The 21,791-nt window shown below is 45.7% G+C and overlaps 1 protein-coding gene across 1 annotated transcript in view; it reads right to left on the reverse strand.

The window, feature by feature from the left end:
• Positions 1 to 14,097, reverse strand: part of Urb1 (URB1 ribosome biogenesis homolog) — a 58,120-nt gene extending 44,023 nt beyond the window's left edge. Inside the window, exons 1-7 of the mRNA XM_021209125.1 lie at positions 13,889 to 14,097; positions 9,774 to 9,913; positions 8,340 to 8,491; positions 7,080 to 7,212; positions 3,679 to 3,775; positions 1,543 to 1,628; positions 245 to 379 (exon numbers count right to left, since the gene is read on the reverse strand). Coding sequence (XP_021064784.1) covers positions 245 to 379; positions 1,543 to 1,628; positions 3,679 to 3,775; positions 7,080 to 7,212; positions 8,340 to 8,491; positions 9,774 to 9,913; positions 13,889 to 14,030 — 885 coding nt within the window. The 5' untranslated portion in view covers positions 14,031 to 14,097. The remainder of the gene's footprint in view (positions 1 to 244; positions 380 to 1,542; positions 1,629 to 3,678; positions 3,776 to 7,079; positions 7,213 to 8,339; positions 8,492 to 9,773; positions 9,914 to 13,888) is intronic.
• Positions 14,098 to 21,791: the final 7,694 nt, after the last annotated feature.

Raw genomic sequence — 21,791 nt, forward strand, 5'->3', positions numbered from 1 at the left:
TACACAGAGAAACCCTGTCTTGGAAAAAAAACAAAAAACAAAAAACAAACAAAAAAACCAAAATAGTATTACTCTCATTGTTCCAAAACTAGAATAAAAATCTTATAGGAATTGTATTATACCTTGCAAAGAATTAATTTAACTATATAACCATAAGTCAGAAAAAATAGATCAAATGGTATTCCCTTAAAGTCTGAAGGTAGGGCTCAGAAGTTTTCTTATCCTGACTGACTCTGCGACTCACCACAGCACTTTCTGGGTTTTCTGGAGTGATATCTGTGATCCCGTTCCAGTTGTAGAGAGCAGCTATATGGTTCAGCAACTGCCCAGTAAAGAAACGCACCTTCTGGGTTTTTGTGATGTTTTTATTGTGAATCACCTGGATACAGTAAGAAGAGAAAAAAAAAATGAAAGTCAATCATTTCTATATTCTACTATTATAAAAGTATGCATGCCAAGAAAAGATAATTTACCAAAGAAAAGGAAAAATAGAAAAAGAAATAGAGAATCTGCCAAATTCCCAAGTATCTTGACTACCCATTTAGCATTTTGGTGTGTTTCTTTTTTAGCCCCTCCTACCTATACCCACAATGCACACTGATTATATTTATTTATGGTTTGGATGATTCTTTTATTTACACGATTTAGCTTTTATCAGAGCATCATTTTGAAGAGCTAAATGTCCTTCTGTGCTCAGTTCCTGTGGTGTTTGTATTAGGTGATCCCACACTCAGGCTATTCCCTGCAAAGCCATGATCAGCAGAGGGCTACATTGTTTGTTTGTTTGTTTTTTTAACCACATTTCTGTCTAAGGAGCAGGCATCGGTTCTTACATATAGGACCCACATCAGCACCGCCCAGGGCTGTCCCCCAAATCCCTGCTACTGTGCTTCAGGAAACTGTATTCCAAATGGGTGGTTCGAGTACATAATGCAACGGACCACCCATAAGTTCAGGAATAACGCGTAAGCATATGTAAGACCCTGACACCTCACGCCTCCAGGCTCCTGACATAAACACTACCTGATGTGCCATCGTGCTTCTTGGTATTTTTTAAAGCACTGGATTCTAACTTTTCACTTCAGAGGGTCAGTCTATTCACTGATCACTGAAGGTATCTATATACCGTGATCCTTTTACCAAGCTTTAAATGTTTCTTAAGATATCTGAAAAAGTCAGAATATGTAACATGACTCAAAGTAACACTTGGGCAGGTTTGTAAAGAAAGTATCATTTGCAATTTACAGTCCAAACTACTGCAGCTTAGTTCGTATGAATTACAGCCTGACAGCTTTTCCCTTATATTAGCAAAGCGGCCAGGCTGCTTGAGCTTCGGCTCTTCTTTAACCCTCCAGCCCCAAACTAACTCCCCACCAATGCCAAGTTTAAGCCTAAGCAGCTCTTATCCAAACTACCTCACTGTAAGTTCAGCCCTGAAACACACTGGAGGTGGGGGGTGGGGACAGGCCTTTACTCATTCTCAAAGACAAACAAGACGCACTAGACAGTAGACATAAGACGCACTAGACAGTAGACGCATACCTTTGTTTTCAGTGTGGACAATAAAATGTTGATGGTGGAAATCTTATCCTCCTTTATACCCGAGCTAAAAATGCAGGGGATAAATTCTGAAAAATAAATGTTGCAAAGAATTAAATAAACTCATGGTACTTTGAAATGCAGAGCAAATAGTGCCACACCTGATTTAGGTTCTGTGCCAGTTACACAAGTTTCAACAGTAAACTTGCTCCATGGCACAGGAACTCAAGGACATCTCAAGGTAAAATAATCACCGAACTTTCAGAAAGTTTGGTACTTGCCCAGCCCCATTTAGTGTTTCCTTGCATGAAGTAAAAGGCACTTGGTGCTATCTGGAGGGATACAGAGCACGGCAGCAGCCCTGGAGAGCTCTTCTACCTGAGGACCTCGGGGATGCCTGGGATGTCCTGGCCTCTGAGCTGCTTCACAGTGCAGAGGGAGTAGTCTGCCCTTCCCTCTGACTCATCCCTTCCCTCAGCTACAGACCTAGAGGTGACACAGCAGAATGCCCCAACAACCAGTCTTTCTGGCAACACACAAGTCTAAGGAACACACACAATCCTACAAAAGAGAACTCATTCTTTTTTTTGTTTTTGTTTTTAAAGTCCAAGCATAAATTTCAAGTTAACCATAATCCTCTACTCAACAGCAAACACAGTGCTACCTGGTGCCATCCGAGTTGAATGTTGGTTTCTGCCAGGTCCAGTTGCTCTGCCTGATGTTCACGATGCTTTTCTCCACTCACCCCCCTGTCCCCCCAACACTGACATCAGTGGATACTGGCACACCTAGTGCTCCATCTGCTTACCCCATCCCCTGCTAATGGTTAGCTGGACAGAGATGAATGCTGGTACTCAGCCTGCTTTCTCATTATCACTTAGTCAGGGACCCAGCCCATGGGATGGTAATGTTTACATTCGTCTCTCTGCTTCCTGACCATGGGTTCAGTGTCACCAGCTACTTCACACTCTTGCCATCATGCCTTCCTTGCCCTGAAAGACTGTTCCCTAAAACAACACAAGCCCAACTAAACCTCTCCATCCTTAAGTTGCTTCTGTCAGGTACTTTGTTACAGCAAAAAGAAAAGTCACTAATGTAGACCTTATGCAAATGCCATCTATCTCCTCTCATGCTCTGCCCAACAGCAACAGAGCCACCACACAGCCCAGGCTGACCACATACAGTCACACTTCTACTCGGACCCTCACCCGGAGCACGAAGCTCAGTTCCCCTGCCCTGGTCACCAACCACTTAGGCTATAGCACATGGGGACTCTCCCAAGGACTCAGCCCAGTGCTCTTCTAGGACATAAGGGTAAGATTCCGGAACTCTTAGCAAGTGCCATAGGCTACCACAGGATAGTCAGTCATTTACTATCTTTCTGAAGCTCTTAATAAAACATTAACATTCCTAATAACTGTGGCAAGCCTTGTTCTAAGGAGGCAATCACCAGAAGGTGGTCAAACTGAAGCTCCCTTATATTGTTATATTCTGATAACATGGAGTACAGCCATAATGGCAATCAATTTATCTGTCTATGTTAGTTATTATGATGCAGAAATCAAACTCCGTGTATATGTTAAGTAGGCGCTATAAAACTGAGCTATATCCCAAACCCTTATCCTTTTTTTTGTTGTTGCAATTACTGGGTCTGGAGAGATGGCTCAGTGGTTAAGAGCACAAGCTGCTCTTCCAGAGGACCCAGGTTTGATTCCCAGAACCCACATTAACAGATCAAAATTATTTCTAACTGTAGTCCCAGGAGATGTGATGCCCTCCTCTGTCCTCTGCAGGTGCCACAAGCATGTGGTCTATAGACATACACACAGGGGGAACAACATACACATAAAAAATAAGTGAAAATGTTAAAAATACAAATACTAAGAAAAATCGGAGCTATGAATCTGTGTGTCCTTTGGAACAAAAGCCATAAAGTGTCCTATCTGCATCTCAAGGCTGTGCTGGGCATTCCAGATAGCCTCAAGGGAATACCAACCAGTACTATCACACAACTGCTCAAAGACATCCTCCATGCACTGTAGCACGCACTGCAGCTAGAGGCTGCAGCCTCTTTTAGAAGAAACACTTTTGGTAGGTTCCCTGAACTTCACACGTCCCCAAGGGACAGGGCACTCCCACCTTTTATCTCCAGGACTTGTCCAATGGTGTTGTCATCACCCGCAATTAGGAAGGAGAGGGCAAACTGGATGTAGGCCAGCCGGACATCATGCACTCCCTGTAGGACAAAGGAGACTCGTCACATGTCACATGCAGCCATTACAGACAAGAACACAGAAGGCATGTACCCTTCTCAGCTCAGTGTTACCAGCTGCCTGGCCTAGTCTCAGGCACTGGCATATGGAGTCCTCGCTGGCTCTTAATGGAAAGCAAACTCTCTTTGCACCCCAACTCCGTAAGTCTCTGCTTGCCTTCTACCCAATCCTATTCTCGATATAAACGTATGGCTGAAGACAGCGTGCCCTCCCTGACTTACGGCATGCGTTTCTTTAGTTCACTCTAGGATAGGGACAAACACCCTTTGCCCACTGGGATCAATCCTTTTTGCTTGCTAATGAAAACCATTTATTGTGTTTTAGGAAAGCCAGAGATAATGGAGACGGTGCTGCTTTTGATGAGAGGCCGACATGGTGAGATCTGTTTTTTATTAGAAATTGTAAATAAGTTATTAACACTGAAAAGCAAAGGACAGATGATGCTTCATGTTTCAAATGTATGGGCATCCTGGAATACAGCTTACAGGCACTGGTATGACCCAGGGAGGCAGGCACAAAAGCCGTAACTACCAACCAACACTTGTGGAGAAGCCATGGGCCATCTCATCAGCTTTCCCTCCCAGTGTTAAGGTATATTCATGTCTCCACACAAGGGAGTAAAGGCACAGGTCGCCACAGCTGCCCCAGCACTGGAACATGTACCTAGAGCCTCCACCACGCAGACAAAAAAACCTTTCCAATTCCCAGTCACTCCAACAATTGGGATGCACTGCAAGAATGAAGTTAATATGAGGGAAAGTGTGCTCCTGACGACACCTGGCAAGACCAAGGACTCAGCATCCCTGCGTCCAGGTCACCCCGGCCCACTCAGTAGTAACAGAAGAGGCAGCAGCAGTCACTGTGAACACAGTGAGGACAATGGCCGTGTGCAATGCGCACCCACTTCATGCATGCCAGGCTCTATGGCAAACACTGAATCACTGCCATCTCCTTAGCTCTCAACAGCCTATGGGAGCACTCACACTTTACAATGGAGTTGGAAACAGACTCATCATCACCACCACCATCATCATCATCCTTCTTCTCTCCAGTATTCAGAAGCAGTCCGGGGCCTGGAATCCCTAGTCCCAGTTCTGTCACTTTAAATTTTTCTAGACTATGAGTACACAGTAGACTTGACAAGATCTTCCTGTAAAATCTTCCAATAAAGAATTTCTAAATGAAAAGGAATATGGCTACCACATATTAGTTCCCATCCTAGATCACAACCAACCTCAACTCTCAGGTCCTCCACTGCAGAGAAGCTAGACTGAACAGTCTCAGAGACAAGGCGCCCACCCGCCTTAGGCCAGCCACCGCCTACCCTTCAAAGGCATCCCACTGCACTGAAGACAGCCTGAGCCTACTCCTCATTCCCACCCTGACCTCATCCCAGAAAGGAAACATTCTCAACTTCTCTAGACTTGTTCTGAAAAACACTTTCTAAAATAGTCTGAAACATTTGGCAAAGCTGCTCTTTGGCACAAGATTTTAACAATGCTTTCTTTGGCTGAATAAACAGAGACATGATCTACTTTCTTCAAAAACATTAAAATATACCTTACAAAAACAGAAATGACTCTCCATCTCCAACAACTTCAGAGTACTGGGAAGGGGAAGCTCACACGCTTGAGCTATTTAAAGAACCCGACAAACCTATTAACCAAATACAACAAAATTATGGACTTTGTTTAGACCCAGATTTGAACCAAGAAGTATAAAAATGTTTTTGAGACTGGAAGATCCAAAGACCAAAGTGGCTGTTCATGGTGAGAAATTATTAATGGTGACAGTCCCACAATACCATTGTGGTTTTATTTTTAAAGATATTATTCTGCTAAGAGTGCATGCTGAAATATTTATACTGAAATATTATTCTCTTCTGAGATTTGCTATAAAAGTCAACTGGAAAGGTGGGGTGTAAAGTGGGTGAAGGTGGCTGACACTAGCTAAGGCTGGAACTCAGGGTTCTGCGTGCTGCTCTATTTTTAATGCCTCTGGCTTTTGAAAAAGCTTAATGTCTGGCTGTCACTGACCACAATATACCTAAAGGAGCTTATGCTGATCACACAAGGCAAGTACAAGCACTTGCAATGGGACAGCCTTCCACTTTGCAGATGCCAGGGGTAAAACAGCGCCCCCTGGAGCCTGGCTGGAACAGCTGCTATAGCCAGGGTATGAGAGGGAGAGCCCTAGTTGGGCTTTCCACACTGCCTTGGCTGTCTGGGTGGCCTGAATACACCTTACTCACTCAGCTTGGCTCACTCTTTTCATTATAAGAGCATTTCCTGTCCAAAGCCTTACCCACTGGCGGGAGTCTGCTGACATGTTAATGAAGTGCACCGTCTAAGGGACGCTGAGACCCCGACTTTCTTCCCTCAGACACTACCTTATTTAAAATTCTATAAACCCTTAACACCAGGCTAGACTCGAAACCAGAAAAGTTTCGGCATTATTATGAACCCATCAGACTACTTTCCAACAATTAAGAAATCTAATTGCCAGGCATGCTAGAACAAGGAGCTAGCATACTGTCTGTTTTTAACACAGGACATGCACAGCAACACAGTCGTCCACCTCAGCCAGGGCATGGTATGTGTTCACAGTGCTCTTTTCTCAGGAGGAAAGCACTCAGGCCTTGGCTGTGCACAACACTGAGCACCATTAGGAGCCAATCTGGCAAGCAAGAACAGGGGCTACCAAGACCTGCAGCTGGCCCCTAAGCTGGGAGCTTAGACATCTGTGGTGGGTTTTCTTCTCCAGAGCCCCGCCACGCCCAAGGGTCAGCTCCAGAGCTACCAGTGAACTCATATAAGCTTCTGAAATCCAAGCAGTCCTTCTCCACTCTCTGGTACGCTCAGCTTCCACCCATTGGAGATGATATTGAGGAGCAAAGGTCAGTTACCACAGCCTCAGGAGCCCTCTCTGGCTTAGAGTGGCAAAGGGAGAAGACTGGGATGCTGTGAGGCAGAGAGGGGCTCTCCTATTCACTCAGAAGAGAGCCTAAATCTATCCTCTTAGGCAGAGAACAAAGCCACCAAGACAACCTCATCCCCTTTGGGTAGGCCCAGATCTTCTCAGATGTCCCAGTCATTCAGGTTCTGTTGAGACACTGGCCCATCAAAGCCAGATTTAGGGTGGGGGAGGGGTGAGGGAAAGGCGTGGCCTTCTGCAGCTGTGTGAGGACCAAGAGAAGGGAGGGAGAGAAACCATCCCCAAGCCTCCCAAGGGAAGGACTGTGGACAGCCACGACACTGGGGCTCTCACCTTTGAATCCCTCTTAGTCACCAGGGCAAACAAGGCTTTTTTATTCAAATCCAAAGAGCTACACACATCTCTGGCAGCTTCGGGACCCTGGGTCACCATGGCAGTCATCAGGTCCAGGCAGGCTCGAGCCATTCTGCAGAGGGACAGGAAAGCATGCGTCAGGAATAGGAGCAGCACTAAGAGGGACCCAGAGCACACCTGCAGGAGATGGACCCAGAGCATAGCTGCAGGAGAGGGACCCAGAGCACAGCTGCTGGAGAGAGACCCAGAGCACAGCTGCAGGAGAGAGAGAGACCCAGAGCACAGCTGCAGGAGAGGGACCCAGAGCACAGCTGCAGGAGGATTTGCTGCTCAAAACCAGAAAAGAGGGGAAAGCCACAATCCTCTGCTCTTCCATTCTTTAAAAGCATAACCAAACGTTAAAAGGAACTAAAAAGCCAAGGAAAGATTATAATACAAAAATGAAAAAATTATTAATAGTATTATTTGTGCCAGAGATTCATTATGTATGTAGTAGCCCTGGCTGAAATGGAACTCACTATGTAGAGACTGGGCTGGCCCTGAACTCACTTATATCTGCTTGCCTCTGTCTCTTGAATTCTGGGATTAAAGTGTAAGCTACCATGCCCATTACTAAAGACAAAAATTTTATCTCTCAAGTAACCATCAGTGTCCGGGCAGCCACATCCCAGTCACTGTGCTTTGGGGACATAACGGGCAACTTTAAAGAGGTGTCTTCAAAAGTGCCCTCTAGGCAGCCTTCTGCTCTGAGCTTGCCAGACTTGGTGGCTCCATGCCAGGCACTGTTCTAGACCCTGGAGAATACGACGCTACGCTCCTCTGCTTGCACACTTAGGGAAGAAGACAGTCAATAGATGTAGACCATTGTGTCAAGTGCACAGGTATTTGTCTGCATGCAGAAAATTAAAATGGGACATGGAGACAGGAAAGGACAGTGGGACTGTTACTGGCCTAAGATGGTTGGTCAGTGAAGACCGTACAGGCCTTTCCTCTGCAAAGTATTGAGGAATACATAGACCATGGTGACTTAGAAATGAACCATCTATGAGGAACAGGCTATTTAAGGCATGGTTGAGTCCCAGGACAGAAGAGAACAGCCTAGAGCACAAGGGACATGGTGTGAGAAGCCAGCAGTGGTCCCTGCTGGTCACTGATGAAGAATGAGCTGAGTCATGGTCTAAAAAACCTCAGCAACAGCCAACCTAACGGCTGGTCCCTGGCCACCGTCAGACGGCTCACCTGTAACCCGACGCATACAGGGACTCACAGAGGAGCTTCATGTGGCTGTATAGAAGCTTCTTCACGATGCTGGCGCCCACCACGCGGAAATGCGTAAGATCACTGGCTGTCCTCAGTAATATGGCCTCAAAAGCTTGAAATATTAACAGCATCTGCAAAGGCAGAATTGAACAGTGCCAATCATTTCACTCTTGCCTTAGCTGGAGTTACCACATTAGCCCTTCCCCAGATCCTGAGCCAAAATAATAAGAGGGAAGCAGGCAAGAGTTCACCAGCCTTACCCAGCAAGACCCAGGTTCTGAATTACAAACATACAAGAGGCTGCTTAGTTTCACAAGACAAAAGCAAAGGACAAAACTTTATTGAGAATGAAATTCAGTGTTCTGAAGACATTCAGTTCCATAGCCTTATAACTAGAGTCCAGTTCCATGTGTTCTGAGTCTCTAACATACAGCATTTCCCTAGCGTTAAAGCAAACCTAGTGCGCTGTAAGAATCCAGAATCCTGGGGCTGGAAAGATGGCTCAGCAGTTCAAAGAACTGGCTTCTCTAGCAGAAAACATGAGTTCAGTTCTCAGCACCTACATGGCAGCTCACGATTGTCTGTACCTAAGTTCCAGGGGGCTCAACGCCTTCTTCTAGCCTCTGTGGCAACAAGCATGCGTATGGTGCACATACACACATACATACACACATACATACATACATACATACATACATACTTGTGGGGAGCCACAGCCCCTGAGGCCGCACCCCAACCTGGCGCCTACAGGAAGAGAGTTCTTATAATAAACAAGTCCTTATTTGGCTGCTGCTATTTTTTTTTTTTTTTTTTAATTTTTGGAGACAGGGTTTCTCTGTGTAGCCCTGGCTGTCCTGGAGCTCACTTTGTAGACCAGGCTGGCCTCGAACTCAGAAATCCGCCTGCCTCTGCCTCCCAAGTGCTGGGATTAAAGGCATGTGCCACCATGCCCAGCTTGGCTACTGCTATTATCCCTGCTGATCATTGGGTGAGCTCGCTCGCCTGCCAAAGCTACACTGCCTGATGTGATTGGTCGGCGTGAATATATTGGGCTCTTCCCCGGGGTTCAGAGATGAAGACTGAAGCTTGCTGAATAAACTGCTATTAGAAGAACTGGTGGTTGCGTCTTCCTTGCTGGTCGAGAGGGCATAACACATACTTACATGCAAAATACTCATACACATAAAAATAAATGAATAAACACTTTAAAAATCGAATCTTGACTTATGATATTATTTATAAACTATTAGAGAGAAGTTGCTATTTCCCACAAAGGCCACAGAAGCGAAGCACTGGAATAAGAGGACACTTTCTAAAGGAAGCTGGTAATGACCAGGACATGGGTATCACACTTTGCCAAGCTCACTGCTACACACAGACTTCTCCTCATCATGCAAGTAATAAACAACCTACTTCACTCTCAGGACGCTTCTCTCCACTCAGGAGCTGGAAAATCTCTGCACATTCCATGGAAATCTTGATGTAGCCCTCGACAACATCACACATATCTTCCTGTGGTAGCTTCTTGGCAGCAGAGACGAAGGCTTCCAAAGCTGAAATAGGAGTTAAGAGATCAACAGGACAGTCTCCTCAGAAACCATCACAGACATTACTATACCACACTTTCCTTGTTCAGTGACTCCCACACACCTCTAATATACCCAAAGAGGCAAAGAACCCACTGAACTGAGGGTTCATGTTAAGGCGGCAATGCCTACAAGGCTATCTGAAGACAGGACTTCTAAGAGACAATTAAGGATGAGTGAGGTCATCAGGTTGATGCCTCAGTTCCACAGGATTGATGTCCTAATAATAAGGGACACCAGAGAGATCTTGGAAGAGGTGAGGTCTTATGAGGACACAGTGAGAGGCAACTGTGTGCAGTTCAGGAATAGCCTTCATGCACATTACGTTGGGTTCTTTCTACCTAGATCTGCAGGAACATAAATGCTGTTTAGCATCTAGTGTGGCAGTCTTTAGTTACAGTAGCCCCTGGCAGATGAACCCATATGTACATTATAAAAGCATTCAAATGAAGTCAGTATAAGAAAGAAGCTGGACAGCCAGGGCTACACAGAGAAACCCTGTCTCAAAAAACCAAAAAAAAAATGGTTGTGGCAAACTCATGATGCAATTGTGGCTTTAGCCCTAGAAGACGACTTGATTCTGCAGGTGAGAACCATAAATTGTACAGAGTCAACTACATTGTTCTTCCTGGACAGCAGCCTATGTGGCTGCCTCAAGCCAGTCTGTACCATCTGGTCAGGTATGAGGAGCAAGGAGCAAGGCTGTGCACTATGACACAGCAGGTAAGAACACACCAATTAAAGACAAAGTGTGGCAAACACCTGGACCTACATCCTAGAGTAACTGCCTATTAGCTCCACGGTGGTGGGCAAGTCACTGAATGCCGAGTTCTGCTACCTTGTCTGTAACGTGAGCAAGAGCAAGGAGCCACCTAACTGGGCTTATATAAAGTATAAAGGGCTGGTTCTGGTACTGCATACAGCACAAAGTAAACCCTTCAAAGCCCGCTGCACTTAGGTGGCATCTGCTCACCTCACAAGGCCTTCTCCAACCTCACTTCATACCGCGTGCAGCATTTCCCCTGCAACCGTACTTACTCCTCAAACAAGCAATGCTGCTGCCCTAGGCTCCTGCAACACAGCCAAGTGCAACAGTGAGCAAGGGCCACGCACGACATCTGGCAGAGGTGGCCCAGGGTGACAGTGGCTCTATCCCTCAGGTCTCCAAGAGTCATGCACGATACTGACTCCTCTTCTTCAAGACAGCACGCACAGACCCCAAGAAACAGTAAGGGCTGCCACGGCAGAGAGCGGTGCCAGTGCTTTCTTAAAGAGACACTCTCCGAACTAAACGTCCAGGTAGTGCAGGCTACTCTAAGATGGGAACTTCTGATCTATTATTACACTTGCCAGCTCTACAGCCATCTTTCCAGTCACTGTTTACTGAGCTCTTACCACATACAACAGACCTGGGATGTGCTGGTGAATGAAGTGGAAATGGTTTCCACCAACATGGTAAAACCAATGGTATCCAAAGGTACACAGAACTGTAGTAAGGACCTGCCAGTCCCTTAGACACATACCACAGATGAGTGAGTACTTTGCAGACAAGACTGGGAAGAAAAGGTTGTTAAGAGGTTATAACTGTAGAACGTGGTTTTGACGAAGGGCTGGAGAGGTATCCCTAAGTAAGGCTGCAACTGATACTAAAAGAATAAGTTGGGGGGCAGTGGTGAGACAGTGCTTAAAGTCACTGATGTGAAAAGTCACAGGTCAGGGGTCGGGGGGGAACACTGTGGGTCGGTACACTGGGGTTGGTATCTGGGAGTGGGAAGGAAGTCTGAGATGGAGACAAACAAGTAGGAAGGCAAGATGGACTAGTGGGGTGATGACTTTGGCTATTAAAGTGCAGTAGGATCGCACCAAAGGATGTCATGAGAGGAGTGCTTTGAGCAGACTGGCAGTTTAAAAGGTCACCTGGTCTTGCATGTATGATGGGATACAAGGAAACAAATGTAGAAAAGATACCAAGCCTGAACAGCTCTGGCCATTATCACGGAAAGACTAATGGTGCCTGGGCTAGAGTGGCCACCAAGGATGTACAGTGGAACGCAGACTCCAGAGTCACACAGGAGACCACTGAGCCAAGGGATGACTGAACACAAGGAGGGCTCTGGGAGGAACATCTAGGTGACTGGGCCTGCCTGGTACTGTAACGAGGAACAGGGATAACATTTAACCATCACCAGTGAAGGGCAAACATGTTTAAGAACCAGATCTGAGCAGATCCTTTTTGATCTAAAATTCCGACTCACCGGTCATCACTTTACTGCTGACACTACTCAACTGAGCAGCCTCTGCAACTGAACCCCAAAGCTCCTCTCCACTACACAAAGGGAACAGCAACGACAACCTTAAAATCCCTAACCACAACCAATCCAATCCAATCCTTGGTAGCATTCCCATGACAGGTACTCAATGAATACCAAAGAAGGGAAAATCCTGAAATTATAGTCAAATAAAAATCTCCAAACTCCCATATTCACCCACTGACTTCAGCTTCGCAACATCTTTCGATCACTTCATTAATCATATACCTGTCAACCTAGCTGTCCCCTCAAATGTAGGCAGAAGCTTTTCAGGAACCGAGCTAGCTCTTTTCTTCTGCCAGAAAGGCTCCTTTCCCTATACCATTCTACAATTCTGCTTCCTTGGGGAAACCTTCTTTGATTTCACAGATCAAGGTCCCAGGCCCATTAGGCACAATGGATAGCTGGCTCCTTCTGGAAGACCCATGACTATGTGACTTTGCTAGTCACCTGTTTTCCCAAACTATCAGATTTGCAATGGCAAGACCTGTACCAGGGTTTTTATTCACCCATTATATCTCTACCTAATGAATAGCAGCTGCAATTAAATATCGAATAAATGTGTGGGGCGCTAAATTCTGTGCTATCAAAGGTATCATCTTTCAAGCAAACTACCGAGGCTAGGCATCAAACGTTTAAAAATAAAAACTGTAAGAAAAACTTTAGTTGAGAATACTTTTTTTTTAAGATTTATTTATTTATTATATGTAAGTACACTGTAGCTGTCTTCAGACACTCCAGAAGAGGGCGACAGATCTTGTTAAGGATGGTTGTGAGCCACCATGTGGTTGCTGGGATTTGAACTCTGCACCTTTGGAAGAGCAGTCGGGTGCTCTTTCCCGCTGAGCCATCTCACCAGCCCCCGAGAATACTTTTTGAGTCAGGGTCTCACTATATAGTGTTTACCGAGTCCCCTGGCTGTGAGTTAGCCCAGGGTAGTTCAAGGAGACAGACAGCTTACTCTTCTTTGGACTGGCAGCAGCAGCAGCAGCAGCAGCAGCAATCAGGAGTGCTCTGCCAACACTAACACTGTCAGGATGGCACCAATTCTATCCTCAATCTTCTAGTCTTTCTAATGTTGGAAGTCAAGGTGTACTTGGTCTGGAACTTGCTAAGGCTGGCCTTCAACTGACAGAAATCCTCCTGCCTCTTCCTCCCTCTCAAGTGCTGAGTTAAAAGCACGCCATCAAGTCCTGTGATAGTTTATTAACTTAGTAGTTTTGTTAACCTAAGAGGATTCACTGTCTTGTTCTTACCACCGCGTTGATGTCTGAACATGGTAACATGTTCAACTGTGGTTCTCCTCATAACCAATGCACTCCTTCCACGACTGTAAGTCGTAGTGAAGTGTTGTCACACTCTGCAGCGAGTGAAATTAAATCACAGAATCTGGTCCCTTTCAGTCACCGGTCCGGACAATCCTAGTCACTCGATAAGTTGTAGGTCCTTATGGAACTTGTTACACGGGACATCCCGCCATTACCAGGGCTGACAGTTGGTTTCTATGGGAACGGCTACCGACAGCCCAAGCAAGCTGTCTCACTGAACTATTCTAGACTAACTCGGAGCCAGGGCTCGGAGGCGCGGCTGTGACGGTTACTGCCCCGAAGCTGAGGAGTCCACTCCTACTCACCCGGTCCTGGGCCCTGCGCATCCTTCAGCTGGGTCTTGAACCGCAGGCCCGTGAACTCCTCCGCTCGCGTTCGCTTGGCTGTGCCAGCGGGGGACGCCGCGCCACTGCGCCCCTCTGACTTCTTCCTCTTGGGGACCCCCATGGCCCAAACCACCCGGCCAGCAAAACAGCACCCTCGGAAAACCCACGCGACCGGAAGCACTGGCGGCAAGGAAGGGGCGGAACTGGAAGAAAAGGCGGAACCTTAGAGGGAAGCCGGTAAAAGAGCCGGTCTTCAGGGGAGAAAGGGCGGAAGGGGCGGGGCCTGCTGAAGAGGGCGTGGAGAAGGTAGAACACCAGGAGGCGGGGCCTTTGGGGGCGTGTCTCAGGGTGGTGTGGGCGTGGTTTGGTGCTTGGGCGGGGCCTGTAGGGCCTGGGATTTCCCCTAGGATTCTGGCTAGGCTCTGCCTGCAAAGAAAAATCGGGTACTTGCCCTTAGCTGCAACAATCTGGGGCAGATGGATCAAAGTCCTTCTCCTGCGCCCGCAATGCTATTGGGGTCCCTGAGCGGGAAGAACCCCCAGACCCACAGAGAGCAGCACAAAGAGCTCAGATTTTTAAAAATCTCTGGCCATCTTTATGGTGTCCCTTGAACAACTCCATGAGATCGATACTTCCCCAGTTCAAGCCCCCTGCGTGAAGGCCAGGTGAATTCCCAAGGGCATGACATCAAGTGGACTTACCGCTGAGAAGCCCTAGCTTGGGAATGTGGGTCCAGGGTGCACTTAACCCTGAATCCCCAATTTATGTCACAACCCTAGCCAGAAGGCTTAGGCTGGTTAGATGTCACTTCAAGTCACCTCCATCCATGCTTGCTTCCCCCAAACCTTGATGCACTCCTTCCTGTGGTGCTGAAGGCCAGGGGCGATCAAAGAAAGCAAGCAATTAAGAAAACCTCCTTGGCCGTGTCCACATCTCAGCACCCTCGTTAAAAGGAGACAACAAAGCCTGCTCTCTCCAGCCCTGGGCTGGAGAACAGCAAGTAATGTAATGGTTAAAGAACTGTTTCTAAGAGGACAGAGAGTACGGTACAGGGTTTTTTATTTGTTGTAAGCTGTTGATTTACAGGCTGCATTAAATGCTCTGGCAAAAAATGTTGGAAAGTAAAAACAGTTGCATAACATTAAAAAAAAAAAGATCTTATCAATATCTGGGTATGTATTTAAAATTCCAAACTAGCCTGTTAGTTGGGAAGTTGATGGTTTCTGAAATTCTCTGTCACAGTCTTCTAGCCTAGTGAGGCACTTCTTTTGGAAGCAAATATCTTTTAAGCATCTAAGAATGTGGTCCCTGTCACTCCTATGATTATAGAGTCCCTAATAGAAAGAAAGAAAAAAAAAAACAAAACAAAACACTTGCCTTTGACTCTGAGCCTGTAGCCTACAGAAACAACTGCATCTGTGGGAATCCCTAGGTCCTGGGCCTGTCAGAAAAATAAAGATGACTAAAGCCATATAATAATATTGAGAGAAGAGGTTAAAGACCGACTTGTGCCCAATTGTCCACGTCAACACTCACCAGGACCCACACAAAAAGGCAGAAAGAAGAAAGAAGAAATAGTCCAAAGCCTCGAGTTGACTTACATGACGCTGGGGAAGTTATCATCTCTCTGTACTAGTGGATGTTATAGACAATTGGGGGTGTGTGTGACTGGGAGGGTGATGGTCTCAGCTCAATCCCCAGAACCATCCTTCATGATGGAAGGAGAGACATCCTCCCACAAATTGTTTTCTGGCCTCTACATGCATACTGTGGCAAGTCACACACACACACACACACACACACACACACACACCTCACAAAATATTTTTTAAACTCACAAGAATTAGTGAGACCGGGGATCTTACTAGGGAACTCGGGATCCTAGCCTCAGTTACATAGAAGCTGCCCCTGTCCACCCTAGCCTTGGATAAAGGGGTACCCAATGGCAAGTAATTGCTCGGAATGACAGATGGATGTTTGAGACTGGCTCAGAGCAGTCCTCTAAATCACTAAGGCCAGGTCTTTGATACCTTGCCCAACGCCAAGCTCACCAGCTGACAGTGAGCTAGCTTGCCACGAGAAGTCCCCTGTTATTTGTCTCTGTGGCTGTTACTTATCTTGTGACAGTGACTGACAACCTGGCAGAAAGGAGGGGAGAAGAATTTACTTTGGCTACGAGTTTCAAAAACTGTCAATGTGTTGTGGTAGGGAGAACTCAGGGTCTGGAGCAGCTCACCCACAGAAGTAGGGGCTTGCTGCACACTTTTCGTACATTGGAAGAAACAATATTTGGACCACATCCAGTAGACGTCACCCTCAAGGCCCACTCCCAGCCTCGCTTCTGCCGCCTAGGCTTCTACCTCCCCAGGTAGGGCCAGCATCTGGGGCCCAAACCCTCAAGTACATAGTCAAAGCATAACGGTTCCCAAGTTTTCTCTGTTCTATTGAAGGCTGAGCATCACTATTCTGGAACATTTTATCCGTCTCAGAGCCTTTGAAACTTCTTCCTGACCTTCTTCCTTCAGTGGCTCCGACGTTCACTTCACCTGACTTCCTGTCCATTCTTCACTCTGGCTTTGTACCGTCCTTTATTTTGTTTTGTTTTTGCCTTTCTTACCTATTGGTGATACAGAATAGTCTCTGTTTATGTGCACCAAACACAAGGACACCAAGCTCAGATGCTCCATTTTCATTGCCTGGAACACATATTGGACCAACAAATGTTTGTTTAATAAGTATCTGGATATGATTATGAATGAATGCATGGACCTGAGTTTTCACTTTGGTTTAAATTCTAGATCTGCTCAGGCAGAATCCATAACAAGTTCACATTTAACTGTTTATCGTGAATGCAGAATAAGAGAGTTATTGCATCATCGCCCATGGGAGAATGCTTATCTCTGTTACTGCTTTGAAGTGCAGGAACCCAAACCCAGAGAGTCAAACATGTTAGGCAAGACAGCTCTACCAATGACCTAATCCACCAGCCCCAAGCTGAGCTCCTCTTGATAGTCTGAGCTTTCGCTTTGATGAGAGTTCACTGGCACAGTCAGACTGTAGAAATCAGAGGCGTGATGACTGATGACTGTCTCCGTTTTGATTCCTGATCTCTTCAGTTGATACGTGTCTTAGTGCAATGTTTACGGAGATCAGGACAGATGAATTTTCTGCATGCTGAGCAAAGAGAACACTGTGCAATTTCAAAGGCAGCGACCTCAAGCTCTAGCGCAGAGCACAGCACACAGGGACCGGAGATGCGAAGCAAGCTTCTGGATACTCAGTCTAAGTCCACAAAAGGCCAGCGTCGCCAACGGCAGAGAGAGAGAGAGAGAGAGAGAGAGAGAGAGAGAGAGAGAGAGAGAGAGAGAGAGAAAGCAGAAACAATGAGCTTGTCGATTTTTTTTCTTCTCTGAGGAAGAAACTTGAGAAGGAATAGAAAGTATTCCTAGTGTTCAACGTAGAATAAAATAGCTACGTGAAGCTAGTCTTGGTTTGGCTTAGAATACTTGTAATGTAGGTGACGTTTGTCTTCTTAGATTCCTCCCAAGTCTGCTGTCGACTTGTTCTTGTTGCTGTGATAAAATATTCTGTACAAAAGCCACTTAGGAGAAGAAAGGGTTTGTCTGTCTTACACTTCCGGGTCGCATCCGTTACTGAGGAGAGCAAAGGCTAGAACCCAGACCAGAACCTGAAGCCCAAGCCATGGAGGAATGTTGCCTGCTGGCTCCACCACAGGTTCACCCAGGGCCACCTTCCTAGAGGCAGTGCCACTCAGCCTAGGCTGGGGCATCCTACATCAATCAACACTAAGACAATTGCCCGCAAACCTGCCCACAGGCCAGTCTTACCCAGGCAATTTCTCAACTGAGGTTGTCTTCTCAGGTGACTCTGGGCTATGCCAACCTGACAGTGAAAGCTATAACTAGGACTCTACTCACCCACCCATCTCTGCCCAGATACAGCATCTTCCGGATGCCCTGATTATCTGAGACGAGCTGACACAGCTTTCCCAGAACTGATCCTTCTGGGGAGTGCCTGGACCGATTCCTGCTTCCACCTCCCTTCCAGTGCTGAGCCTGCATTGTTTCACCCCATCTAAAACCTCTTGCCTTATAAACGTACCTTGGGATAATTTATCAGAAAATAAGGACATTTTTTGTATGTTTGCCATCAGGTATAGGTGCACAATAGCGCTTGGAAACCTATCCACAATTATTTTTCTACTTTAAAAGAACATTTGGAGTACACTACCCCAGTGAATTTTGAGTGAGTGTGTTTCAGGAAGGTGTAGGTGAGAATGAGGAGCCAAAGAAGAAAGATAACTTCAGAACATTGACATCAATCTACCTGGGTTCTGTCCACATGTTACATTTTTTTTTTTTTACCATCTTGAGACTTTTCAAAGATTGACTTTAAAATCCATTCAGAGAGTACACAAGTATCCTATTACATTCATCTTTCTGGAGGCTACATCCTTAGTTAACATATCCTGTTGATGGCCCTTGTCTTAGACAGGGATGTTCATAAATGCTAGGTCGTCCAGTTTATGGCCAGAATCTTTGAATGCCAAAGCATAGCAAAAGCTATAGTGAATTTAGAGATTAAAATAGCAGATATGCCGGGCAGTGGTGGTGCACGCCTTTAATCTCAGCACTTGGGAGGCAGAGGCAGGCGAATTTCTGAGTTCAAAGCCAGCCTGGTCTACACAGTGAGTTCCAGGACAGCCAGGGCTACCCAGAGAAACCCTGTCTCAAAAAAACCAAACAAAAAACAAAAAACAAAACAAACCACAATGAAAACAGCAGATATATTTCAAAGCTATTATATAAACTGTGCTGACATCTTAATTATTAGATAGAAATCTTAAAATCATGAGGGACATATAAATAACAGTTTTAAAATTAATAGATTATGAAAGATCTTTTCTTCCTCCACAAAGAAAACATGTTGTTTTTTTAAGTGAACAAGGAATGGTCGTAAAGTCAGACCATTTTAGGCCACAGAGGAGGTTTCATAAATTCCAGGGTACCCACATCATTACAGGCCATGTTCTTGGACCATCACCTAATAAAATTAAACCTTGATAATACTCAAGTTTTTTTTTCTTTTTAAATCCCATTAGTCTTGGGTGAGGGATACAATTTCTACTACGTCGTCTTTGGGAAGCGTAATGAAAGCCGTGTGAGTTGGAATACAGCGAGTGAACCTTGGAAATCGACGTCCACTGAGCACAAATGTGCACGGGAATGCTTTCTGCCTGAAAACACACCATTCAACAATGAGTGTACACTGTGACAAAGGGTCAAACCATAAGACTGTGGAACAGGTAAATGGAAATGAGAAGTACAAAGAATAAATTAGTGGGGGAACAAAGGTCTCAAAAAATATTCACAAGCTTTCAAGGAGGCTGGATGCTTCCCATTTTTATAACAAGTATGCAGACCTGTGACAAGGTTAAGTAGGAGAATAAAATGGGAGAATACAAGTGATAGGACTAAATGAGGAAATCCGCACACAGACAGCATCGGTATTTAAATGCATGATTCTTTTATTTTTATGGGTGTGGCTGTTTTGCCCGCACGTGTGTCTGTGCAGCACAAGCAAGGCTGGTGCCTGCAGGAGCTAGAGGGGGGTATCAGATCCCCTGGACCTGGGGTTATAGGCAGCTGTGAGATGTCATATGGGCTCTGGGAGTTGAACCCTGGTACTCTGCAAGAGCAGTCAGTCCTTAAGAGTGGTTAAAACCACTGAGTCACCTGTCCAAACTCAATATAGGCCTTAAAATGACAAATAATTACTCAAAAAATATTAAAGCTAAAACAAATGCACATGCTACTAGAAGCGATAAAAATCCCAAAGTGGGCATAAAAAGAAACCAGAACAACTGGAAACATACACGGATGTTAAAATTATAAAATAAACCTCCCTCAAGGTTCTGATGATGTTTCAAAGTCCCAACCATCTTTAACGAAACCCACAATCCCTAGTTCCCTCAGCTTATTCCACGAAAGCACACAAGCAAAGAAAGAGTCTCAACATTTTATGAGGCTAATGCAGCCCTAAATACTGAACCGAATGGTCAGGAATGTAGGTCAGTTGTAGAGCACTTATTCAGGACCTGGGATTAATCCACAGCACTGGGAAACAAGCCACAAAGCTAGCTGAGGCAAATTGCCTGAGAGAAAAGTCACCAATAGTTTTTCCCATCTGTGAACCCATGAACTGTAGCAATGACCAACGTTGCCCATGGGTGTAATAATGGCACACACATTACGAGGGTAAACAATCACTTTCAGATCCCATTTAAGATCTGCTCTGCCAAGGAAACTCATGCTTTGTACTAGAACTTGACTAAAATCAAGCCCCCAGGGAGAGGGGGCTTTAGGCCCCCGGGGTGAACATACCATTTTGCTAAATGGATGCAGTATCAAATCTCCCTCCAAATTTATATCTCTACATAAATGTATATCACAGCTCTCAGACCTTATCAGAGAGGCTTCTCTGTGCAGTCGGCAACAGTTGATGCAGAAGCTCACGGTTATTCAAAGTGCAGAGGATAAGTGTCAGCGGGGTGCACCACTGAAAATGGGGTAACCACTCAACAGAGTCTTCTCCTAAGACCATCAAGGAAGAGGGGCTGCAAAGACTGTAAGAGCCAGAGGTTGGGCAGAACCAAAGTGGAACAGCAGCTCCTGGACCGGACAGGATCTCTGCACTGATGAACTCTCAGCAGCTGTGGCCAGTTAGCATTCTAACATAGAAGGAGGATTCACACGCACACACACACACGCACGCACGCACACACACACACACACACATGTGCGCGCGCACACACACACGCACGCACGCGCACGCACACACACACACACATGTGCGCGCGCGCACACACACACACACACACACACACACGCACGCACGCACGCACACACCTGAGAAACTATTGACATTTGCTGGCTGCTTGAGAGAAAAGTCGGTTTTTGTTAAGGGTGTGGCCCTTGGTAGATTAGCTACGCTCTAGTGAATAGCTCCCACCCACTACACACTCTTGTGAATACATCCCCCACCCACTATACACACTCTAGTGAACAGCCCATCCCCCATCCACTACACACACTAGTGGATAGCCCACCCCACCCCTATCCACTTCTCACACACTCATCTGGGCAGCACAAATTGAATTTAGTAAATTAAAGAGACAGGAATAAGGGAGGGAGGGAAATAGAGTGGGGGGAAAGATGGAGGGAAGAGGAGAAGGAGGAAGAAAATAAGGAGGGGGGTCAGGGCAATGAATGGCATATGCTTTAATCCCAGCACTTGAGATGCAGATGCAAGCCGGTATCTGAGTTGAAGGCCATCCTGGTCTACATAGTGAGTTCTAGGCAGCCTGGGGTTACATAATGAGACTAACTAACTAACTAAATAAATAAGAACATAAAGTCAGGATGGATTACATGGCAGGGGTAGATCTCAGAAGAGTTAGGGAAGGAGTGGGTGGTAAATGATCAAAACACAATGTGCGTGTTTCTGAAATTCTCAAAGAATTAATCAAAGCATTGTATACATTTTTAAAAAGCCATCTAAAGGAAATTCAATGATGTTATTGCTTCAATTATGGACATAGATTTGTCTAAATAAAACATTAGCTAACTGAGTCCAAGACTGCACTTTAGAAACAGAAGAATGATTTAATATCTTGTTTATATGATTTGCCACATTAATGGACTGAGAAAAACAACTGTATTGAGGGGCAACAAAGATAAGCATTTGAAAAACTATTTATGACTACTTCCAGAGCTCACACAGGACTATGGGTTAGAGGAGCTTCCTGTGTTTGAATGTGATTCTATATCCCCAAACATATAGCAACCATCATGAATAATGG

This window comes from Mus pahari, chromosome 12, assembly GCF_900095145.1.
Source record: "Mus pahari chromosome 12, PAHARI_EIJ_v1.1, whole genome shotgun sequence".
Taxonomy (NCBI): Eukaryota; Metazoa; Chordata; class Mammalia; order Rodentia; family Muridae; genus Mus; species Mus pahari.